The sequence below is a fragment of the Bos mutus genome, chromosome 25 (assembly GCF_027580195.1).
Source record: "Bos mutus isolate GX-2022 chromosome 25, NWIPB_WYAK_1.1, whole genome shotgun sequence".
Taxonomy (NCBI): Eukaryota; Metazoa; Chordata; class Mammalia; order Artiodactyla; family Bovidae; genus Bos; species Bos mutus.
In genome coordinates this window covers 963569-988343 of record NC_091641.1, presented here as the reverse complement: position 1 = coordinate 988343, position 24775 = coordinate 963569, and the positions used below count along the sequence as shown (strand labels likewise).

Genomic DNA, 24775 nt, shown 5'->3' with positions numbered 1-24775 from the left:
CTTCAATCTTTTCCAGCATCAGGGTCTTTTCTAGTGAGTCACTTCTTCTCATCAGGTGGCCAAAGTATTGGAGTTTCAGCTTCAGCATCAGTCCTTCCGATGACTATTCAGGACTGATTTCCTTTAGGATGGACTGTTGGATCTCCTTGCTGTCCAAGGGACTTTCAAGAGTCTTCTCCAACACCACAGTTCAAAAGCATCAATTCTTCGGCGCTCAGCTTCGGAGAACTTAAATATAACTAGAGGAATCATTGGGCACTGTGGGGGGTGTGTGGTAGGACATGCCTTCTAACGGGCAATTCCTGCTGGAGTCTGCAAACTGATGTGTCTAACATCTGTATCATATGGCATTATGTCTTACACTCCTTTCAAGATTTGAGTGCATGAAGCAGCCAGTGTTAAATCTGTCGATTAAAAAGATGTACAACATGAGCGTTGCGAGTTAAGTTTTATTTGGGGCAAAATGCTGATTGTAGCCTGGGAGACAGCACCTCAGATAGCTCTGAGAGACTGCTCCAAAGCAGCAGTGGGGGTAAGTCAACATACAAGATTTCAGTGAAGGGTGTATGTGTATGTGTTAGTTGCTCAGTTGTGTCCAACTCTTTGTGACTCCACAGATTGGGGTCCGCCAGGCTCCTCTGTCCATGGGGTTTTCCAGGCAAGAAGACTGGAGTGAGTTGCCATTCCCTTCTCCAGGGGGGTTTCAATGCAATGGTGAAGGGAGAGTTCAATGCAATGAAGGGGGAGTTCAATGCAAAGAAGCACTCTTTTTTTTTTTTTTTTGGCTTAGATTCTGTGTTGTTTGCTAAGTTGCTTCAGTCGTGTCTGATTCTGTGTGACCCCATGGACTGCAGCCTACCAGGCTTCTCTGTCCATGGGATTCTCCAGGCAAGAACACTGGAGTGGGTTGCCATTTCCTTCTCCAATGCATGCAAGTGAAAAGTGAAAGTGAAGTTGCTCAGTCGTGTCTGACTCTTAGCGACCCCATGGACTGCAGCCTACCAGGCTCCTCTGTCCATGGGATTTTCCAGGCAACAGTACTGGAGTGGGATGCCATTGCCTGTGTTGTTTATTACTGTCCAAATACATGAAGTTCTGATGAAATAAAATCATATGGTACAGATAAAAACAGGCCATGAGAGCCCAGAGTTGTTTTAGGGCCAAATGTCAGACCACTTAACAGTTCACATTTTAGGAATTCAAAATGCTTAGAAATTGATAAGGTGGTTTCTGAAAAAGAAAGGGAAGGAAAAAAAGATGAAAAGGAGGGAGGGAGGGAGGAGATGGAAACCATTGAGGAAATGTTAGCTCTCGAGAAAGCCTGACTTAGAAGTGACAAACACATAAAAAAAAAATGCATAAACTTTGGAAGCACTCATTTTATAAAAGGGTTTCTGCTAGTCACGAGGAGCTGATATCATCATGAAAGGATTTAGTGCTTTTCTAGATATGAGGAGATGCAAGGATTGGGATCATGAAATCAGTTCTAAAAATATGTCTAAAGACCTGTTATACCAGTAGGGTGCCTCACTCTCCACCCTGAATTCCCTTCAGGGAACGTCGAAGGTCAGCAACTGCAGCAGCACTGGCAGATGGTGAATGCCCTTGCTGTTCAGTCGCTGGCAAATGCTCTTGACAAGTGCCAATTTGTAGTTGAAAAATCCAAGAATGGTTTCAAATAGATGGTGCTCTGTACAAATCAAAGAGAAAATATTTATTTTAGAATTATTTTGCTGCCTCATCCCATTCACTTCACTTTAAGAAAATGGTTACTCTCTTATGTTTGTATGTCATCCATGCTATAAATTTTACAACTCGGGCATAATTACAAGTTTTTCCTTCTAGCAGTTTCTCATGTTACAATACTCCCCCCAGTCTTCCTTCATTTTTCTTTGCTGATTGTGGTTAGCCTCCAGGCTCTGGTTTGAACAGGCCAGGGTTTGAATCCTGCTTCTAGTTCACTCACTAACTGCCGCTTCTGGCACATGGTAAAAAATACCAACTTACGGGACTGTTGTGAGGGTTAATGGGATGTCAGTTTTCAGTGCTCCACAACTGGTAGCTGTCGTTTTTGACTTTACCAGGAGAATCCTTGATCATGAACAACTCATTGCCTTAACCCTTTTTCCTGCTTCAGCATATGAGATAATGCCTCTGCAAACCAGTACTCCAGGTGCAGTAGGCGTTTGGATCTTGACCCTGTATCTAAGGCTTTTCTTCCTCTTTCACCCGTTTGGTGTGTTCCTCCTCTTCGTGTGCGCCAGGCAAAACAGGGAGGCTGTGTTGAAGCCACAACGGGCTGCACGGAGGGAGTAGATAACCGGTCTAGGCCCGCAGGGTCATCGTGGCCTGTGATCTGAAAGAAACGGGGGTGTAGAGATGGGTGGAGCAGAGCGGAGGAGGGTGCACACGGGAATGATAAAGAAAAAACAACCAATTTAGGTCCTAAGTCCACCTAGGCAATGAGGGTCAAAAAGAGAAATCTCTTCCATCCTCCTTCAATCTCTCCTCGGGAAGGAGGACAAACGCCTAAGGAAGCCCCCACACGACGCCTCTGAGCCCAACCCCGCAGGGGATCCTTAGGGAACTCGCGATCGAGATTAGACCTCCGAGCTGCCTAGATGGCCCCGGAAGTGCGCGCCGAGGAACCCGTGTTTCCGGTCTCCCTGGAGGCCGTGGTGGCGGACGCTGCCGCTATCGGCCAGCGGAGGGCGTGAGGGGCCGGGCCGGGCCGGGCCGGCTGTCCGCGGGGCGGCGAAGAGAGTCGGGCCGGGGGGACCCCAGTGGGACCGGGGTGGGGCGTGCTGCCGGCCGGGCGCTCCCCGCGGCTGGGCCCAGCCTGCCTGCTGGGAGGACAGGGCTCCTCCGTCCGACCCCCGGCAGGGAGCCTTTTGGGAAGCGGCACCTACTGTTTCCCCTACATCTGTCCCCTCTCGCTCTCTGTCCTGAAGTGGCTGCCCCTCCCCTGTGTCGGGTTCTGAAGACTTGTAGAGAAGACTTTGGCCTTGGAGCGGCACCGGGGTTTGGACCCAGTCCATGGAGAAACCGCCCGAGCAGATGTCCCTGGATTCCCCGTGTCCATCCCCCGAGCAGGAGCCTCGAAAGACCAAGGGTGAGGAGCTGACCTAGCTGCTTTCTGTTTCTAAAGTTTGTCCTTTCCATTGAGGCCTCAGATCAGATGGACATGCTTAACCGTGCACTTAGAAATACCCTGGTTCGAGACACTTAATTTTTTTTTTTTTAACCTAAAGCTCTGTTACATGTAAATGAAGCCTATCACTAATATTTTCTCTCTCACTGTGGAGCAGACCTGCAGCAGCACTGTCCATGTCACTAAGTCTTTCGGATCTGTCATTCCAGCGCCTGTAACTTGCTTGGCCTTTGAGAGGCTAAGTAAACTGAATAAGTGAATGAACCCAGCCAAGTGTGTCCTATATCCCAAGTACCAGGAAAAGACTGGGCTTCTCTTGGCAAGCTGTCTTTCATCATTAGGAAAGATACATTTTCCACCCAGGATATAAACTTCAAGAGAGTGCCCTGCCTGTGGAGTACGGTAGACAGGCCAGCCACCCGCTGATGGAAAATGAGATTAAACTGTAGACATCAGCATTGAAATTTCATCTACTATCCCCCCATTATCTGGTGTGTGTGTGTAGTGCTCGCATGTGCACGCTGTCATGTCTGACTCTTTGTGACCTCATGGACTAGCCTGCCAGGCTCCTGCCCATGGAATTTTCCAGGCAAGAGTACTGGAATGGGTTGCCATTTCCTTCTCCAGGGGATCTTCCTCACCCAGGGATCAAACCCATGTTTCTTGTGTCTCTTGCATTGGCAGGCGGGTTCTTTACCAACTGTGCCACCTGGGAAGCTGTACCTGGGAAGCTGTATCTTGGCCTTTAAAAAAAAGTGGATTGGATTATTTAATTGAGGGACAAGGGCTTAGATAATCCACATCAAGGATTTTGAGAAGGTTTATGTTTGGGAGACTATTTTACATGTTTAGCCTCTAATTCTGTTTTAGGCTAATTTTTAACTCAAGTATTTATTGAATTGTTATTACAAGGTACTGAGACTAAGTTGGAAGAAAATCTAGCCCCTGCCACCAGCTTAGAGTTGAGTTGGAATAGTTATCTATGAGAGATTATGGGATAATAAACAGTGTGAAAGTTCACAAGAGGAGAGCCTTGTCAACTGGATATTGGCCCTGGAGGCCTTAGAAAGTCATATGTTTGGCCTTGAAAGAATTTAGAGTAAGAAAAGAATCAGGTTTTAGGTCAGAAGGGATAGACTCTTACACAGGCTCCTCAGTGGTCATCTTTCTAAGGCCAAGTGTCTTATTTACCTTCCTAAAATACTCATTTATTTATGTTAGTTCACAGTGCCTACTGTATACAGTCTATTCTCTATAACCTGGCATTCGGGTCCCGGCATTCAGGGTCCTCTGCAGCGTGATCTGAACCCAGCTTTAAACGTTGTCTCCATGTTTCCCCATACAGGCTCTGCCAGACTGGTGTGTCTGCACGAGGAGATGCCAAAAACACTCTGCTTTACCTGCTGTTGTGTCTTTGTGTCCTTTTTCTGCGTCACTGTTGCCTACACCCTCTATCTCCCCAGATCACACACATCCCAATGTCCCATGCATGTCACCTCAGTGCAGGGCAGGCTCCTCCCTCAAGCTCCTGAAATAGACTGGTGGCTGCCCAGAAGGAAATAAATACACACACGCTAGAGACGTTTACATGGAAGCCTGTGGGACTTGGTGGTTGACTCAGCAGTAGAGGTGTAATCACCTTTGTTCCCTTTGCTCTCATACCTCTTAAAAAAAACCTTCACCACTTGCTGTTAGCTTTGTAACTGCCATTCACTTAGCTCAGGGCACTGCTTTTACTCCATCGAAACTGACTATATCCAGGTTGCCAGTAGCTTAACGAGTGAATCCATTGGACACTTTTTTTTCCTTCAGCCCTAGTTTTTTTTGACCCCTTAGTATTTTTATTGACATGATTGCTCTTCTTTGAAACTCTTGTTCTTTGGTATAGGCAGCACCATTTTCTCCTGATTCTGTCTCTTGCCTTCTCAGGGTCTTTCCCACTCCTGTTTGTCCACCTGTTTCTTTCTTGTTTTGGGTCACACCATGCAGCTTGTGGGATCTTAGTTCCCCGACCAGGGATTGAATCTGGGCCCTTGGCAGTGAAACCACCTGTAGCAGGTGGAGGTAGAAAGTTGAATGGAGAAGGAATTGTGTGGGGAGATAAATGTTCAGGGAACAGTTCAGAGTAATTGGACCACAGAGTAGACTGATAGAGGATAACTGTAAAGGCAGAGTGGTGTAAGATCGTGGAAGGTGGACTCCGGGCCAGCCAAAGAGTTTAGATTTTGTTTGTTAGAAATTGAAGCACATAAACTTTGCTTCACAGGAGGCTAGCAGATGAGCTTGCAGATCAAGGAAGAGATTCTGGTCTGTTTAGTGTGAGAGGTGATTAGAATCTGACTTGAGCATATTAGCAGTGATAATAGGAAAGCAGGGGCAAAAAATCAAGAAGTACATCATAGGTAGGAGCAACAGTATTTGTTTACTGAGTGAATGTGGAGCAGAGAAGAGAGTCACTGGTCACTGTTGCCTCCTTCCGTGTTTTTTTTTTTTTTTTTCGAAAAATGTTAAAGCTTCAGGAGAGTTGAAGAATATACCAAATACTCGCACACTGGAAGTGTATGTGCCAGTTTGGGACAAGTCGATCTCAAGAGACTGGTATGACAGCTGCCACTTGGAAATCTTGTTTTTAATTATTGGAGATGCTGTAGCTGGTTGATGAATACTGCACATCTCACCACCTATCTCAGGAGATGGTAACACCATCCCTCCAGCTACTCAATCTAGAGGGAAACCCCTGTTTCTTTCATATCCGTATCCATCAGTCAGGAATCCCACCCATGTGACTGTCAGCATTTCTCTCCAGAGTCCAATTACTTCTTACCGCCTCCTCTGCCGCCATCTTGGTTCATGTCACCATCGTCTCTCACCTGGATTGTTGCCACAGCCTGGTTGCTTGTCCTGTCTCTGCACTTGCCTCCCCATGGTCTCTCCTCAGCATGGCAGCCAGCATGATCCTGTTGAAGTGTCAGATCTTGTCTTCCTCTGGTCAGAACTCTTCAGTGGCTTCCCATCTCGCTCAGTGTAAAACCTCTTTACAAACCTGTGGCCACAGTGGCCTGTGTTCTCTGATCCTCTTTTATGTCTCTGACCTCATTTCTTACTCCTCTCTCTCTTGCTCATTCTGCTCCAGTCACACTTGCCTTCAGGAATACCCAGTGCCTTTGCAGTTGCTGTTTCTTCTATTTGTAATCCTCTTTCTCAGAAATCCTTATCTCCTTCAAGTCTTTGCTTAAATGCCGTTTTCTTAGTCTTCCTTTGATCATGGTATTTAAAATTGCATCTCCTTTGCCCACTCTCCCAGGCACTCTAATCCTTGTTCCTTGCTTTTTTGCTTTTATAGCATCTTTAGACTCTTTTAACAGTATGTGATTTACATAGTTTGTTGTCCATCTCCTTTAGTAAAATGGAAGAGGACTTTTTTGTTTTGCTTATTGACAGATCTCAGAGTCTGGAACTGTACCTGGCACGTTGTTGGTGCTCAATAAAGTGTTCTGAGTGACTGTTATGTGACTCGAGGAATATTTCAAGGATCACCTTCAGCTTCATGGAGGAGGTGATGTTGAACAGGGCTTGAGCGCAGTGAGGTTGACAGTCTCAACCATGTTGGGCAGTGGGCCAAGTAAAAGGCACCTTATCTAGAATGTCACGGCCATCACATGTGACGAGAGTGGTTCAACAGGTAGTAAAGAGGCTTCGTGTGGGGAGAAGATCAGAATGAGGCTGGAAAAACAGGCAGAGGCCAGACCAGGAAGATGGAGAAGAAACCTAAGTCTCTCTCTGCTCCCTCAGAGCTTGCAGTCTAACAGGTAAGTAAACACTTGTGCAAGGGGACGTAGAAACAGTAAACCAGTAATCCACTCCCACCTGTTAGAATAACTGTTATCAAAAAGACAAGAAATAACAAGTGTTGATGAAGATGTGGTGAAAAAGGAACCCTCCTGTACTGTTGGTGGGAATGTAAATTGGTGTAGCCATTATGGAAAATGGTATGGAGGTTTCTCATAAAGTTAAATATAGAACTACCATATGATCCAGTGATTCTACTTCTGGGTATTTATTCAGAGGAAATGAAATCCAAGTTCATTGCAGCATTATTTACAGTAGCCAAGACATGGAACAACCTAAGTGTCCACCAGCAGACAAATATTATCCAGCCATAAGAAAGATGGAAATAATGCCCTTGTAACAGCATGGATGGACCTGGAGGGCATTATGCTAAGTGAAATAAGTCAGAGAAGGACAAACATTGTATTACCTCACATGTGTGTGGAATCTGAAAAATCCAAGCTCATGCATACAGAGAACACGTTGGTGTTGCCAAAAGTGGGGTGTGGGGAGTGGGAGAACTGGATGAAGGGCTTCAAAAGTATAAACTTACAGCTCTAAGGTAAGTCAGTCCCAGGAAGCTGAGGTATAACATGGTGACTACAGTTAGCAATACCATGTTGTATATTTGAGAGTTGCTTATAGAGTAGATCTTAAAGGTCCCCATCACACGCACAAAAAATTAAAACCAATATCCCAATGGAATGTATAGAAGACATATCTGGAGGTGGAGAACAAATGTAAAATGGTTCTCTGATATCAGATAATTTGTGGAGAACAAATATAAATATGGTTCTCTGATATCAGATAATTACTAAATTCCTTAAAGACAATGACCATTCCCTGCTAAAATCTGGGCTGCATGTGTTTTACTTTGATTGCTAATGGAAATGATACTACATTGGATATTCCTCAGCGTCCCCTTCTTCCAGAAATATGACTCTAAGCTGAGGCCTTCTTTCTGTAACATACTGCACTTCAGTAAGTCATATTTAATAAGTAAAACTTAGGAGGAGAAATGTATTAATAGTAAACGGATTTTTTCCATTGTCTCCCTTAGATACAACTAGGGTGCAGAGTTGGTTTTTGTTGTTCTCTTAGAAATAGACATGAAAGATATGGAATAGAGCTGAAATAGATAACGGAAGTATTTCTTGCTACCCCATGCTTCATACTTTAAGCATTTCCTCCTCTTCTCCCCCTCTCTTTATCAAATCCTCTCAGTTGGCACCATTTCTAAAACGGTTCCTCTAAGGTCTGAGTATGTCATGTGAGTGAGCATGTGAGCGTCTGTCTGTGGAGAGAGACAGCAGGAATGAGGAAGGTGCTGCGTCTGGTTATGGGGAGTATTTCCTGTTACCACAGTGACAACCCACGTGGCCAGGGTACCATGTGGACAGAACCTTTGCGTGAAGTTCTCTTTGATTTATCTGCTCAGTCCCTGCCTCTCTCCATTCAGAATCCCCAGCATCACCCTTCCTGTGTTCTGAGAAGATCTCACTTTCCTCAAACTCTGTTTTCCTATTCTGCTAATTCCAGTGTACTTGTCTGATTAGGTACTTCATTTATAAATCCTCACTTTAGTTTACTCACTACTTTCTCCAGATCTGCTCAGCTTGTATCCATTTTCCCCCCCTGTACGTCAAGGCCATTTTTCATACTTTTTTGAACCAAATAACCTGGAATACTTTAATCATCCTGTTTCCCACCAGGAGTTTTTACTGTTACATATACCTTTTTTGTATTTTCTGTCAGATGGTGAGACCTGGACTGAGGATCAATTAATTATAAAGCAGAAAACTCTTGAAGTAGGGACACGACCACATGAAGGAGATGAATGTGAACAAAACAAACATGAGGGACCGTATGAATATGGGCAAAACTTCAGTAACATGTCAGACTTCATCCAGCAGTCATATGTTCTTATTGAAGAGAAATCTCAAATGTGCAATGTTTGTGGGAAATTATTCAGGCGGAATGCATACCTTATTCAGCATAAGAAAATCCACACGCAAGAGAAGCCTTACAAGTGTCATGTATGTGGAAAAGCCTTTGGCCATAGTTCAAATCTGTCTCAGCATCAAAGAATTCATACTGAGGAGAAACCCTATGAATGTGATGAGTGTGGGAGGGCCTTCCGGCGCAGCTCACACCTCATCCAGCATCAGGTCACCCACACGGGAGAGATGCCTTACCTGTGTAACGAGTGTGGAAAAGCCTTCGGCCGGAGCTCAAGTCTCCTCCGACATCAGAGAATCCACTCTAGGGAGAAACCCTATGAATGTACCAAATGTGGAAAGGCCTTCAGCCAGAGCTCACATCTAACAGAACATCAGCGAGTTCACACCAAAGAGAGACCCTACGAGTGCAGTGACTGTGGGAAAGCTTACAGTCGGAACTCACACCTTGTTGAACATCAGAGGGTCCATACAGGAGAGACTCCTTATGGCTGTAATGAGTGTGGGAAATCTTTCAGTAGGAGTTCACTGTTTTTCAAACATCACAGAATTCACACTGGAGAAAGACCTTATGAGTGCAGTGAATGTGGGAAGGCATTTAGTTGCAACTCCTACCTCATTCAGCACCAGAAGACTCACAGTGGAGTAAAATCTTCCAAATGTAAAGAATGTGGGAAAACCTTCAAGCACAGTTCATACCTTATTCATCACCTGGGAACCCATACAAGAGAGAAACCATAAATGAAGTGAAGGTGGTAAAGCCTTTGCTCGGAGTTCAGCTCCGACATCAGAGAACTTGCACTGGGGAGAAAACCTTTGCCTGTAGAGAATGTGGACTGTCTTCAGTCATAGTTCACCTCTTACTAAGACCTGAGAATCCACACAGTAGACAAATCTCTTATGCATTCAGTGCATGAGAACCTTTAGATAGAGTTCCCGCCTTACTCAGCATTGGCCAGTTCACGTTGGGGGAATGGTGGGTATGGGGAGAGCCTTGCTGTGTGTCAGAAAGGGGTGCAAAAGGGGTAGAGTGACGCCATGGAGGGGGTGACTGAAATGGAACTTTTAGTTTGCACTACTTTTTATTTGATCTTGAGGATCTACATCAGAGAGAGATTCTATGGTTTGTTTTTCAAATCTCTACAGTCATCTTCTGAAAACAGGATGAGTTAGGTCCATTCCAGGGAAGAACAAATCAGGGGGATTCAGACTCATGGATCAGGAAAGCAGCAGGATGACCCTTGAAACCAATAGTTTCCTTCTATCTCACCTGTCCTGTTGGTTGTCACTGTACATGGAAGTGGCTCTTGGGTTTTCTAGGGCCACCATTTTTGCTCCTCAGTATCCTGCAGACTACTGAATCTCTCTTTGTTTTATATGTTATAGAAGCTTTAAATAAATGGGCCAATTTTCTAAGCCAAATAATTTCTCAGTATCACGTCATGGGCTTTGCTATGTGTAGAATCCAGTAGACTGAACTGCATGTGTCAGACTTCTCCTTTCTTCTGTTTTTCAGTCTGTCTGGGCTCTCAGGGAGATTCTTGGGAGAGTTAGAGGGCAGGAGAGAGGCAGCAGTGATTTTGTAGCTCACATGTGATATTGTTGCTGATCTGTTGACTCACCTCACTGGGGCTGGGCCTGAAACTAGTCTGCCTTCCCCTGGATTCTTCTTTGCCTTTATTGGGCCAGGTGTGTGTGTGTGTCTGTCTGTCGCATCATGATTTTCCTTCTCTGATTGAATTCTAGTCATACACATGCTTTGCTCTCATATCCTTAAATTTTTTTTTCACCAGTTGCTGTTATCTTTGTAACTGCCATTCACTTAGCACAGGGCACTGCTTCTGCTCCATTGAAACTGATTATATCCAGGTTGCCAGTGGCTTAGCTAATTAATCCACTGGACACTTTTCTTTAGCCCTAAGTTTTTTGACCCAGGCTAGATGGAAGGAGTGGTGGGAGGGACCTTTGCACTGGGAGTGGAACCAGCTATTGGGTGGGGGCCCTACGAGCCTACTTATTGATAGGTTCTGGTTGTGTTATATGCAGTAAAACTTCAATTTGGGTAACTTGGGTTTTCCCTTTAGAGCATGGGACCAGGGAAGCACAGAACCCAGGGGAATCAGAACTCTAAAGGTTCTAGCTCCAGCTCACAGGCTCTCCACCGACTTTTCCAACAGACAGTTCTCTCCTCCCTTGTCTGTCCCTCTACTCTAGACCTGGGAAAGCACGAAAATGCTTCCTGAGGAGACGATAACTTGAATACACTTTCTAAATTTCTGATACTTATATACACTTTCTCAATTTCTTATCCTGGGAGGGGCTGGCTTGGCAGTTCCTAGCCATACCTTGAATACAGCCTTGGGCCCCCCGAGAGAGAGGCATTTCCTATGCTGTGGTTGAAGAGGTAAGAGGCTTCGGGCAAAGGGAGATAGGAGGAAGAAGAAGACAAATTTCCACAGTGGCATCCAGAAGTGACTGTTTTCATCCCCACAAAAGCCCATCACAGCCCTCATGTTGAAATCAACAAGACCGTTCTCATCCCAGCTCTGCCCACTGACTTCTCCAGCCCTCTGTGGCCACCCCTTCTGCCAGACATTCTGAAATTCATTGCTGCTGCTGCTAAGTCGCTTCAGTCGTGTCCGACTCTGTGTGACCCCATAGATGGCAGCCCACCAGGCCTCCCGTCCCTGGGGTTCTCCTGGCAAGAACACTGGAGTGGGTTGCCATTTCCTTTTCCAATGCATGAAAGTGAAAAGTGAAAGTGAAGTCGCTCAGTCGTGTCCGACTCTTAGCGACCCCATGGACTGCAGCCCACCAGGCTCCTCCGTCCATGGGATTTTCCAGGCAAGAGTACTGGAGTGGGGTGCCATTGTATTTTTCAAATGTAGGTTAAGAGCCACTCGGGGGGGGGGGGTGGGGGCACAAAATTAATTTACTGTAATGAGTTGCGACCAGCAAAGGGTAAAAAGAAAAAAGTAGGCAGAACTAGAATTGACTAGAAAACACCCATCATAAAGGTAAGTCAGACTTTTGTCCTGTTTGTGCACAATGGTGCATATACACAAAGTACAATGTACAATAGTTCTTGCTGGAGAGCAGGTAAAAATCTTTGCACATTGCAATCCCTGTTTGGGCATAAGATTCTGTCTAGAAGGGCCTCCTTGGCATGTCTTCCCTTGGACTGAATTGTTCTCACTCTACAGTTCCCACAGCATGCTCTACTTCTTTGTGCACTGATCACACTTTAAAAAAATGATTTATCTGTTTGTGCTAGTTTCCTGTTTGTGCTAGTTGCAAGCTTGGTGAGGGCAGGGACTGTGTGCACCTCACCTGACATCTGTTATTAGAGAAGGCACTTGTGTTGAGTGGCTGAATGATAAACCCAGGTCCAGGTTCTGGCTGTGTGTGTTCTCAGGCAAGGTCTCTTTGTTTTTTCTGACTTTTAATCTGATTTACATACAGAAAACTTCAAAGAGTAGACTAATGAACACCCTATATATCCTCCACTTAGATAAACAGTATTACCATATTTCCATATTTGCTTTCTATTTATGTGCTTTCCCCCGCCCTGAATCATTTGAAAGTAAGCTTTACCCTGAGTATTGGGTTGGCCAAAAGTTTGTTCAAATTTTCCTGTAACAGTAAAATCTGAACGAACTTCGTGGCAAACCCAATACTATGGCATGCTTTTTCTAAGAGATCATTCTTGTACGTAATCACAAGACAATTAACATATCTAAGAAAAAATTAAATTCCATAATACCATCTAAAATGTAGTCTGTATTTAGATTTTCCTTGGTTGTCCCAAGAATGTGTTTTATAGCTAGCTTATTTCAAATCAGAAAAAAAAAAAATCAAGAGTCACATTACATTTGGCTTTATATCTCTTTAGATTCTTTTAATCTAGAAGAGTCCCACCTTTTTTTTTTTAATGACTGACTTCTGGAGGAGTCAAGAACAGTTACCTTTTATAACTTTCCATGAAATTGATTTCCTTGTTTTCCTGAGGTGGCGTTTAGCTTCCTCCTTACCCCTCTGTATTTTCTCTCAACTGGAACGAGGTCTAGAGGCCTGATGATCTACTTCTGGAAAGAGCACCTCACAGGCGACGCTTCCTTCATACTGCTGTCACCTCAAGGGGCACGTGACATGAGATTACTCTACCCCAAGTAATACTGTTGGTTTACCGGCTTAAGGGAGTGACCGCCAGATCTCTTCTGTATAAAGATAGGTGTTTCTTTTGCAATTAGTAATTTGTGAGGAGGATAAGCTCCAGCACCATGTGAAGAATCTATTCCTCCACAGCCTAATGTTTTTAGTAATCGCCCATGATTTTTTAGCAACCATTCATGTGATAGTTTGGACATGTTCTTAACCAGGGGCTCAGTTTTTCCATCTGTGAGTGAGTGAAGTCTCTCAGTCGTGTCCGACTCTTTGCGACCCTGTGGACTGTAGCCCACCAGGCTCCTCTGTCCATGGGATTCTCCAGGCAAGAATACTGGAGTGGGTTGCCATTTCCTTCTCCAGGGAATCTTCCCGACCCAGGGATCGAACCCAGGTCTCCCGCATTGCAGGCAGATGCTTTAACCTCTGAGCCACCTGAGAAGCCCAGGTAGCTTGGGCATAATCATACCAGTGATTTAGATTTGCTGTATAACAACATTTAAGTGTGACAGGGTGCGTATGAAGATGCTGTTACAGTCTGCCATAATTTCTCCTTCTTCTGAGAACACCATCCCTCTTCCTTTTTAGAACGTTCTTTGGCTGCTCCAGATAAGTGGTCTGATATGATCTCTAGTGGCCTTGGCCTGCAACTGCTTGGAGCAAGGCTTCGGTTCCCAGCCAGAGATTGCGGTAGTACCAGATCCTAGCCACTAGACCAGTGGTCAGTGACAAGGGCCCTGACCCTTTGGCTTTGCAGAAAAGAATTCCCACAAAGACAGAAAATAGTGAAAGTATTAAAGACGGGACAAAAATACAGTTTGTGTTGATAGACTCAGGGAGAGAGAGAGAGAGAGAGTCGATGAGTGGCCCCCTTGTGGCAGTTTGAATTACTTTTATGGGGCATTTCTTCTGGTTTTCCTTTGGCCAATCATTCTGATTTGCCTGGTCCATATTTGGTACATCTCAGGATCCTCCTGTGTGTGTGCACGCATCTCTTAGCCAAGATGGATTTTACTGAAAAGGCATATGGGTAGGGAACATCCCTTGGCATCACTTCCCTTTGGCCTCCAAGGAGCCTTTTCTATGCATGTGTGGTTGGGGAGATCTGACTTCAAGAAAAGAAATGTGTCATCTGAGCAGGGCCCAGCCTCCTCCCTTACATATCCTGCTATTCTTGTCTTGGAAATCGCGATTCCCTGGGGGTCTCATCTGCCTCCTTCCTCAAAACCTTCAACTTCTTTGATGATTCTACCTGCTTGGCTTCTGTGGGGCACAGCTGATGCATCTTCTTTGGTGGAGTGGAATGAGCTTGTGACCAGAGCTGAGCCAGTCAGAATCCCTGGGGAACTGGGAACCAAGTAGGGGTGGGAATAGGGTGAAGAAAACATTCTTTTTCCTGAGGGTGACTAAAAGTGAAGCTGTGAGTCTAGAAGTTGACTATTTCCCCTCCCACCTGGAGAAGGACAGCCTCTGGGATGGAGGGATCAAACACCATCTCTGAGAGCAGGGCAGAGAGGTCTCCCGGGCCTGGCTCCAGGCCTTCCCAACTGTACTCTGCCTTGCCCCAACTAAGCCAAGAAAGACCTGTCTTGCTTGAGGCCTTACAAATTGGGGTCTGAACCTTATGACAGGTAGAATACTGACTATACAATGAGCCTCTCACATGATGTATGTTAGTCACTTCAGTCATGCCTGACTGCGACCCCATGGACTGTAGCCCACCAGGCTTGTCTGTCCATGGGGTTCCCCAGACAAGAATACTAGAGTGCCATTTCCTTCTCCGAGGGATCTTCCCCACTCAAGGATCAAACCTGGGTCTCCTGCTTTGCAGGCAGATTCTTTACCATATGAACCACCAGGGAAGCCCTCTTTCACATGGTAGATAATCATGTCTCACATGTTAGGTGATTCAATAAATTAATGGTTCATCAGCTCTCATCCTTTCCTGTTGTCTTTGAATATGTGCCTGCTAGTGGAGAGGTGTGTGGAGGTGCCAGACATGGTCCTGGTTCTTGAAAATCTTAAAGAATTATAAATGCCTTTCCTTGATGAGCTTAGTCTCAAATCACGGGGAGCTGGTGACTCATCCAGCTCCAAGTGTGGCCCCTCTTGCCACACAAACCAGCCCCCCAGCTCAACCACCAGGGCTAGGAGCTAGAGTGCCTCTCTTGGAAGAGCCTAAGTTTAAAACCAGCCCGCCTTGGGAGAGGTGTACACAGCCTTTTTAGCGGAGGGCAGAGGAGTGCCGGCCAGGGCCGGGTTTGGGGGGTGTGCCTGAGTGCATGCGCGGGGCAAGGGCGAGGGAAAGACTGGGAATGCGGGGGATGGGGGTGAGCGTGAGGTCCGGCAGCGCGTCTCCCAGGCCCTCCCAGCCAGCCCGCTGGAGAAGTCACTATGATCATGCCTTTTTCACAGATGAGGAAACTGACGCCCAGGAAGAAGAAATAACTTTCCCAAGGGCACCCTGCTGGTGATGGCAGAGCTGGCATTCGAATCCGGTGGACTTCAGGGTGCACCCACCCCCACCCCATTCTGCGTACCGGTGAGCAAGGCCTGGACCGCAACCGTCTGGGAGGCCAGGTTTCCCCAGTCGTAGGGCCCCGAGGGCTCCGGCTCGGTGGGCTCCGTGGGGAGACTGAGCATCCCCTCGCTGGCCTGAGGCGGGTGGAGAGCAAAGGAGGGTCTTGACCACCGGCCAAAGGGCTGTGCCAGCGGCCGGGGCAGGTGTAGGGACTGGAGACCGGTGGGGAGGGGCGAGCGGAGGTGGAACCTCGGGTTGGGAGGGGGAGGGCGTGAAGGAGGCCCCCCAGGCCAAAAAAACCCCTTCTGTTGGGAGCCGTCGGGCTGGATCTGGGGCCCAATGGCCAGGTCAGGACTCATCTATGGGTCTGGATAATGTCACTGGGGCTTTGGGACCACTAAGGACCAAGGAGGGTCGTCAGTGGAAGGAACCCCTCACCCAGCCTAAGGCACTTTCAGCCCAAGTGACCTCAGATTACTGGCTGGTGGGACACGTAGGGAGTGAGGCTCCCGGGGGCCCAGACAGTTCCCTTCCCGGTTCCAGCCCGGGATACACTTATCTGGGCTGCACTGCACCTGGGCTGCTGACAGGGCTGCTCCAGGGCTGGGCGCTGGAGCGCAGGGAGAGACTCTGCCAGCGGGAACCAGGCCCAGCGGGCACGCAGCTCTTCCAGTCATTGGCCCTTGTCAAAATAATTGAAACGTCAGTGAGAGTAGATGATAGTAAGTTCGTTTTGTTTTGAATGTTCTTGGCAAAGTAAAAAGTTGGCAACCCTCTTCCCCTCACCCCATTCTGTCTCCCTCTCCTCTACTTTTGGGAATCCCAAACCCAACTGCCGGCCAGTGGTGACTGGTGAAGAGGTGAGGAGATGGGGTGGCCGTTCAGGGTTGTGGTCCCTGTGTCCACTCTGACTGACTGTGGCATCCTGGACCAGTCTGTTCTCCTTTCCAGATATTTCTTCATCAGTACAAAAGGATCTGCAAATCCCCCTTTATGGTAACATGTCTGTGGTTCTTTGAGTCTGGCTTATGTCCCTGGTGCCCAGTTGTCCAGAGCCAGCACTGAGGGCAGCTCCATGCAGAGGCTGGCTTATCCCTGGAGAAAGGCCTGCAGGGTCCTCCTCTCTGGAGAGCAGCTGGGGCGGGCCAGGGGACAGCTCGGAGTCACCTCAGGTGAGGAGGGGAAAGCACTGTACTGCCTGATGAGTTTATGTGTCTCTTCTCCCCAGTAGTTACCCAGAGCCTGAGAGTTCCTGTCTTTTTTCATCCCTGATTCTCCCCGTTGGCCTAAGCTGGGCATGGGGCGCCCAGTAAGTACACAGTTCGTTTTTGTGGAGTGAATGGATAAAGACTGGTGGCTGGGAGAGTCCAGGGAGTAGAAAGGGCCAAGCTGAGGTTTGCAGAAGATGTGGGATTTAAAAGGCTTAAAGGGGAAGAGACCTGCCCTCAGGGAAGAAACCCAGACTGGAGATGCTTGGGGTGACTGTGGTGTTCCAGGAATGGAGAGAGTCATGGGGGGTGTGGGGTCAGGAGGGTGGGTGCTTTAAAGACTTTATGAAAGAAAACTTGAGAAGGTGAGGACGGTTGATGAGGTTCAAGTGTGGGAGAAACAGAGAAGGCAGCACGAACTCCAGACTAGAGTGTGGGTGATGGAGCAGGTGATTGAAATGCGGGGACACTGAGGTCAGTTTAGACAAGTTGAAGTTCAGAGGGGTGGGGGTTGGGGACAGGAAGGGACTCAGAGCATCAGTTGAAAATGTCCAGGGTACGCCATTCCCTGAAGAGGACGGGGTCAAGATGCGGCCATGACTCCTACCTGGAGAGCTTTAGAGCCAGGACTCAACTCTCTCTGGTCCAGTGACTTCATCTTCTTAGAGTGAAGGAAACCAAGGCCTTGAAGTTCGGGTGACTCATCAGTACTGCCCGGAGGGTGGAGAGATCTCAAAGGGTAGCTTTGCAGAGAGGGCAGGATAAATTTTTTCAGGTGGGAAGAAGAAAAACGGGAATGACAGAAAGAGAGAGTGCTTTAGAAATTTCCCAATCGCTCTGACAGCAGTCAAAGAGGAACAGTTGTTAACTCTTCTATAAGCAGTGGATTTCCTCTGCCCTCCGGCTAGTTCTTCTGTTGTGATCAGACGATCTCAAAGCCTCAGAGATGCTCCTTGCGCCCGGCTGCAGTGAGGGGTCTATATGAGGGCCTTGGAGGGGCCCCAGTGCCTGGGCACACACGGGGGCTGAGAGGAAAGGGAAGCCCCTCACTTGCTATGTGCAGCTTGGAAGCTTGGCGCTGCCAGGCACAGTCTGCTGAGGCAGCAGAAACAAGGGCTGTTGTCTCGGGGTGTCCCCATCTCCCTTGTCCTGTCCCTCTGACCTCCGGATGCCACCTTCCTGCACTGCCATGTGGCTATGGTCATCGGGGGCCATCTGGACAGGGCCCACCCTCGCTGCTGCACCCAGGCTTCCAACGACCCTCCTCTCCTCCCCCTCCTTGGCCCTCTCCACCTCGTTCCTCAGGGCTGCCAGGCTGGGTGAAGGCAGAGGAGGCTGACTAGGTGAATCCTTCACCAAGCGCCTGGGCCCTGAGCACTGTGCTTGACGCTTTGTTTGCAGCATGTTACTTGGTCCGCCCAAGAACCTCAATGGGCAAGTGTTATCTCCTCCCTTTTCCAAATGGGGAACCCAAGGTCCTGAGAGTTTTAGTAAGTTCCCCGAGGTTACCCAGCCGGCAAGTGATAAAACTGGGACACAGTCACGGCTTCTACAGCCAATTCCAGCCAGTGCTTACCTTCCATATCACAGGTGTTCCTTCTAGGAAGACTTCTTGATGACAGCTGGCGGTGATGGAGAAGTTTTGAGGATCCTTAACTGAGGGGCTCAACCTCCAGGCCTAGAGGGAGCCTAGGGCTTCAGGAGGGTCTATGAAACTCTAAAACTATTTTTAAAAGTTTCTGTGTGTATATTTTCTGCTCATTTTTCAGCAGAGGACCAGGTGGACCCCTGTCCATCTAAACCCCAGGTCCTGAGGCAAGAGGACCAGTCCCTGAGTAAAGGCACTCCAGGCCCTGGTTTTAATATCTGCCTGGTCCTCATTCTGAAATCTCCAAGGGCAGACAGTAGCTAACAGCTGACTGGAGAGGCTCTGTGGCCAGTTGCGGTGGGGTGAGGGAGGGGGTGGGGCGGTGGGGAGGTGGGGCGGGGGCTGTTAAACAGAACTGAAAAGTTAGAACTTTAGAGCTGGGAGGGTGGAAATTTTACCAAGGTGGAAATCGAGGCTCAAAGAAGGGACTACACACGCTCAAGATCACCCAGTGAGTTAGTGAGAGAAAAGGTTTTCTGTGTTGGCTAGGCCAGCTGAAGAGGTCTGGAAGGTTAATTAAAGCAAAGCAAACATTTCCTGAGCCCCACGTCCGCTGACATGTCCACGGGCACCATCTCCATCACCTGGTGCCGCGTGGGGCTTCCTCACTGTTCCTCCCCCAGGTGATGCTGACGATAGAGGACAGAGATGTGAAGGGCTTCACCTGGGCCATAGCCCCTGCCTTGACTTCCCTGGGCTACCTGCTTATCCTGCTGGTCTCCATCTTCCCCTTCTGGGTGCGGCTGGTGAACGAGGAGTCCCAGGAAGTGTTCTTCAGTGGCCTGTTTGAGAACTGCTTCCATATCAAGTGCTGGAAGCCTCGACCCTTATCCAGTATGGAGGGCTGAAGGCGGGGATCGGGGGGAGGGAAGCAGGGCCAGCTTGGGGTTTGGGGGGGTGACAGAGGACTGGTGGGGGCAGATAGAACAGAATGAACATGCCTGAAAGGACATTTTCTCTCAGTCTCTTGGGGTTAGACGAAAGTAGGCAGCTGGGAAGGTGTTAATGATGTGCGGTCTACCCATGGGGGGTTGGAACTTTGGCCCCAGGCCACGGTTGGGGACCCGAGGCTGGCCGGGCTCCATCCTCTGGGCTGAGTGCCGGGGCCCAGCCTGCTCTCCCTCCTGCCCTCCCCTGCAGTTTACGTCATCCTCGGCCGAGTCTCCCTGCTGTCCGCCGTTGTCTTGTCTTTCCTCACCACTTTCATCATGGTGTCCTTTGCGTCTCAGCTCTTTCCGAGGACCCGGAAGCACAATTTTGTGTCAGCCTTCATCAGTTTCCTCACAGGTGGGGAGCAGCAGGTGGGCCCCAGCCTTGGGGAGGGGTCCAAAGATGGGGGGATGGTCTCTGTCTGAGGTCAGGAGAGGGACTTTCTAGGGCCCCTCTCCTCTGTTTCCATCTCTGTGAAGTTGCCCAGGGCACAGCCACCCCCTCCTTGGGGCTCCTCCTAACTGCACTTCCAGAGGGCACAGCCCTCATCACCTTGGCTTGGCAACATCTCTCTGGGGGTCTTTCCCATCATCTCTATCCTAGCAGCTGTCCTGAAACCTGGTACAGAGTTATAATATAATTGAAATATAGACTATAAACCAAATACAAATGTTTTTTGGATGAACGAATGGAAGAGACCATCTCTGCCCTCTAGAACCTTCTAACTTTAATAGGCTGACCAAGGCCCTGCCCTGGGAAGCTCCCATCAGATGGAGGACGTGGAACGCTCACAGTGGGAGCGTCACACCCGGGGCCCATCTGGAGTCGGCCCAGGGCACAGGCACAGAGGGTACCTGGGAAAGGGGTTTCTGAGAGGCAAGGCACACGGGCTTTGCAAAGAGTTAGGAAGGAGGGTGAGACAGGTGTGTGGGGTGAAGGTTGTTGGTTCTGAAAGCAAAAGGGGCCCGGGCAGGAGAAGGGAGCCTCACGCAGGTGCTGGAAGGCTGGAGCAGGGGCAGGAGGAGACCAGGGGAGCCTGCCTGTGATCCCGCAGGGGCTTGTGCCTTCCTGGCCTTGTTGCTGCATGCCCTGGAGATCCAGAGTCTGCGGATGAAGCCCAGCCCCCCGCAGTTCTCCATACAGTGGCCTTACTACGTCCTGGGCTTCAGCATCCTTCTGTTCATGGTGGCTGGTGAGTGATTTGGGGCTGGTGCCCTCTCCCCACCCTCTGTCTGGATTCAGGAGCTGTGGGTGCTCTAGAGCTGTGCTGCTCAAAACCCTAGTCAAATGTGGCTGTTGCTGTTGTTTAGTCACTCAGTCGTGTCTGACTCTTTGCAACCCCATGGACCATAGCCCGCCAGGCTCCTCTGTCTATGGGATTTGCCAGGCAAGGATACTGGTGCGGGTTTCCATTTCCTTTGCCAGGAGATCTTCCCCACCCAGGGATTGAACCTGGGTCTCCTGCATTGCAGGTGGTTTCTTTACCAGGGAAGCCTTCACATGTGCCTAGGTAACTTTAATTAATTAACATGAAATAAGGTTAGAAATTGAGTTCCTCGGTCACACCAGCTACACCTCACATATTCAAAAACCACATTGTTACGTGCTCAGTGGCTTCCACATTGGGCAGTGCAGATGCAGAAGGTTCTGTTGGACAGCACCGCTCTAGGGCCTACCTCAACTCTGTCCCCCACCCTCACCCTCCCCATTCCCGTCTTCCTTGACTTTAGAACCAAACTTGCACATTTCATGTGCTCCCTTACACCATCCTGGTTCCTAAGGCTTTCTATCCCTATCTCTCTAGCTTGAAATCTGTGATCTTATTTCTCACTTGAATCCCTTTTTCTTTATTTATCATCATCATCTAAGTTCTTCATCCCATCTGATCCTGTCTAATTGTCCCTACTCCTCATCCTCTTCCCACAATATTAACCTGACCCATGATCATAACCTATTTAGACTCAATTTTATTATACGTTGAACATATAACAAAGGATATATCTGTAAGATATAAGTAATTATAAACTGTACACCCATATTTCCACCATATATTTAAGAACTAGCCATATTTTGTCAAATCCATTGTTTAGAATTTACACCCTTATTTTATGTACCACTGAGAAAGAAAAGACTGATGCCAAATATAATTCTAAGGTGCTAATAGCTTGTAAGGCACATCTTTATTTCAAGATGTTAACATGTGGAAAAAAATGGGCTTGTTAAAATTAATGAAATATGTTAGAATATTAAGTATCTTTGAAGTTTTTCCCCCCACCATGTGGCTCTTCCTTCTCTCACCTTCTTCTCTATCCCGAGGAATCAATTATTCTGAAATTTATGCCAGTTATGTTTACTACATGGTTGTATATCCTTAAACAATGTATTATTTAGTTTTGCATACTTTAAAATGTTATATGAGTATTATGATACTGCAGAGAAGGCGATGGCACCCCACTCCAGTACTCTTGCCTGGAAAATCCCACGGACCGAGGAGCCTGGTAGGCTGAAGTCCATGGGGTTGCTAAGAGTCGGACACGACTGAGCGACTTCACCTTCACTTTTCACTTTCATGCATTGGAGAAGGAAATGGCAACCCACTCCAGTGTTCTTGCCTGGAGAATCCCAGGGACGGGGGAGCCTGGTGGGCTGCCGTCTATGGGGTCGCACAGAGTCGGACACGACTGAAGTGACTTAGCAGCAGCAGCAGCAGCATTATGATACTGTATTTTTTCTTTTGGAATTTGCTGTGTTTGATCGATATTATAATCTCGAGATTCCTCCATATTAATATGAGGAACTAAGCTTCATTTATTTTTACTACCTTGAGTAGTACCTTTCCAGTAGAAGGAGCATGGTATTTTTCTATGGGAGAATTTTTAAGTTAATGATTCAGTTTCTTTAATGATTACATGACTATTCAGGTATTTTGTTTCTTCTTGAGTCAGTTTTGCCAAGTTATATATTTCTTTATACATTTTATCTAAGTTTTAAATTTTATTGACAAAATATTTTTTAAATTTTGTTCTGCATCTGTAGTTGTATGCTTTTTCATACCTGATTTTTCTGTTTTTTCGTTACTAAGTTTGTCAAGGGTTTATCAGTTGTTTTAGTCTTTTCAAAGAATCAACTTTTTAGTTTTCTTGAAACAAACCTTCTTGTTTGTTTTCTACATAATTGCTTTTTGCCTCTTATTTTGAACTTCCCTCCCCACTACTTAATTTTTTTGTGTGTTTATTCTTCTATTCCTTTTTCAACTTCCTAAATCAGGATCTAAGCTCATGGATTATTTCTTCTTTTCTAAGTAGGCATTTAAAGCTTTAATCCTCATCTAAGAATTGCATCTTTATTTGAAGCTCTCATTTTGATGTGTAATATTTTTTGTTGTTCAATTTCAAATATTTTCTTGTTCCCTTATTACTTCTTTCATCCATGCATTATTTTAAAGTATACAATTTGGTGCATGAACTGAAGCTGAGGAGTGGTATTTCTAGAACATTTTTTTCTCCTCCCTAATATCTTTTTTTTTTCTTTTTGTCTTTTGTGGAACCTCAGGAAGACTTCTGTTAGACCTTAATACTCTATCCTGCATGTCTGTCAGTTTCTCTTTCATATTTTCCGTCTTTGTCTTTCTGGGCTGCATTCTGAATAATGTATCTAGCTATATCTTCAGTTTTATCCATTCACTTTTTAGCTGTGTCTGATCTATTTAACCTAGCCTTTAAATTTTTATTTCAATGAATCTATGTTATAACTAAACATTGTATTTTCCTGTAAATCTCATTTTATACTTTTTCCTTATGTTTTAAATCTCTGCTCTAAATATATTTTTATTATACATGTTAAACATACTCACTTTATATTCTGTATCTTATAAGTTTTGAAGTTGAATTACTTGCCCTTGTTTCTACAAGCCCTGGCTTGTGGTGCCTTGTTCCTTCCTATGTTCTGTGGGTTTTGACTGTGAACTCATTTTCCTTGAAAAAAAAATTTTTTTTGGAAGATCTTTGAGGCCTGTATTTAAAGTGTTTCCTTAAAAAAGGATCTGCATTTGCTTCTGCCTGGTGCCTGGGTGCACAACAACTCCCCTAGGATCCCAGTCAAAATACTTAGGTACTATGAGTCTAGCTGCAGACCCGCGTAATAGCTAGCCTGTGCTTGTGAATTCTGAATCCGTGCAGGCAACTTTGAAGTTCCAGTTTCATGTGGTTGACTCTTACTAGATCCCCTCATTGCACACAGGACCTGGGCTTTCCTTTTATTTTCTGTGTCCTAAATAGCCAACTGAATGGAAACTCAGGGTCACCTGGGTTGAATAGATGTCTCCAAGGTGAAGGCTAATTGTGTGTTTGCTTAACCCTCTAGATTCCTAAGATCATTATGGTTTGGCTTCTGAAAATGTCTTACTCTGATGCCAACTTGATGATGTATTTATAAATAGGTTTTTGAAGAAATATTTAGAAGTTTTATTTAGTGGGGGAGTATCTTGTTGACTGTAAAGCTGAAAATAGAAGTTGTTTTATCTCAGTCTTAGCCATACTGCAGCATTTCTTATCCAGTCAGGATATCTCCATTTGTTCCTTAATATTCACTCTCCCTTCCTTCCAGTAAGATTCAAAACTTACTGAGAATTTTGAATGGGTTGGGCATGAAGAGGCCTGGACTTTGTGTTTGACCTTCCTCTCTGAAACCTGGTTTTCTTACCAATTAATGGTTAGACAATTGCTCAGATGACTTCCAGCACTGGCCATGGTTCCTTGAGTTTATACATCTATTTGTATGCTTTGTCTGTCAATGTACTGTTTTGCCTTCTATTTCTGTAAAACTCTAAATTGGAGGGCAGGTGCAGACCAGAGGAATCAGGTCAGAGGAGGGAATTTCCAACCTCCGGGGCACTGAGCTTGATACACTTTCTCTCTCCTGACTCAAACTTTTGCTGTGACCCAGGTACCATCTGCCTCATCCAAGAAATAGCCTGCCCTAGATGCCATTTGTTGCCCATTTCCCAGAGTACTGAGGACACCCAAGAGATCTCGTACCTGGAAAACCTGGATAGTCTGGGAGGAGAACTGAGCTCCATGCAGAAGGAGACGCTGCTGAAGGAAGAAACCATTATCTAGACCCAGACAGTCTGTGCCCTGCCCTTCGTCCAGTGCACATGTGTCAGTGTGTGTGGCTCTTCAGTCTCCCCCAGTCTCTGCTGTTTCTGATGAGGCTTTTGAGTGTCAAGTCAACCCCTCCCTTCCCCCTCCTCACAGTGATTCTATCCTGCGTGTGTTTGATATTTGTTAAACGTTTTTTTTAATTCTTCCTGAGCTTTCTGAGTGATTTTTTTGGACATGTGTTTTCAATAAAAAGAGGACTACCGTC

The 24775-nt window shown here is 46.7% G+C and overlaps 3 protein-coding genes and 1 long non-coding RNA gene across 8 annotated transcripts in view; 3 read left to right on the top strand and 1 right to left on the bottom strand.

Annotated features, from left to right (window-relative positions):
* The window catches only part of ZNF655 (zinc finger protein 655), a 24717-nt gene extending 15846 nt beyond the window's left edge, over positions 1-8871 (top strand). The window contains exons 6-8 of one of the 3 annotated variants that reach the window (XR_011462570.1): positions 2952-3112; positions 6834-6960; positions 8735-8871. Coding sequence is in view for 2 of the 3 variants with exons in the window: in XM_070362234.1 (XP_070218335.1) it covers positions 2952-3112; positions 4497-4688 (353 nt within the window). In the remaining variant the exon portion in view is untranslated. The other 2 variants (XM_070362235.1, XM_070362234.1) reach the window with 2 other exon arrangements.
* LOC138985546 (uncharacterized) lies at positions 564-2704 on the bottom strand. Its single transcript, XR_011462582.1, has 2 exons — positions 2008-2704; positions 564-1690 (listed from the first exon to the last, which is right to left on the bottom strand). It is a non-coding gene; the product is annotated as an uncharacterized lncRNA (long non-coding RNA).
* On the top strand, positions 8872-9678 carry LOC138985640 (zinc finger protein 286A-like). Its single transcript, XM_070363101.1, has one exon. The coding sequence runs from the start codon at positions 8872-8874 to the stop codon at positions 9676-9678; it is 807 nt and encodes a 268-aa protein (XP_070219202.1).
* TMEM225B (transmembrane protein 225B) lies at positions 9678-24775 on the top strand. 3 transcript variants are annotated; one of them, XM_070362251.1, is made up of 7 exons: positions 9678-9913; positions 15517-15643; positions 16854-16931; positions 19102-19312; positions 19619-19765; positions 20382-20600; positions 24353-24775. In XM_070362251.1, exons 3-7 carry the CDS (start codon positions 16920-16922, stop codon positions 24523-24525), a joined length of 762 nt encoding a protein of 253 aa, XP_070218352.1. In that variant the 5' UTR covers positions 9678-9913; positions 15517-15643; positions 16854-16919; the 3' UTR covers positions 24526-24775. The 3 variants fall into 3 exon arrangements, with proteins under 3 accessions (XP_070218352.1, XP_070218353.1, XP_070218351.1); XM_070362252.1 differs by having other exon boundaries at positions 16851-16931; positions 20463-20600; XM_070362250.1 differs by having other exon boundaries at positions 16851-16931.

Excerpts from the sequence above, each read along its gene's own strand:
- LOC138985640 (XM_070363101.1), top strand. The coding sequence starts at position 8,872 with ATGTCAGACTTCATCCAGCAGTCATATGTTCTTATTGAAGAGAAATCT.
- TMEM225B (XM_070362251.1), top strand. Across the intron at positions 19,766-20,381 it reads CTTCATCAGTTTCCTCACAG|GAGAAGGGAGCCTCACGCAG; the intron begins GTGGGGAGCAGC and ends GGGCCCGGGCAG. Across the intron at positions 20,601-24,352 it reads CCTTCTGTTCATGGTGGCTG|GTACCATCTGCCTCATCCAA; the intron begins GTGAGTGATTTG and ends GCTGTGACCCAG.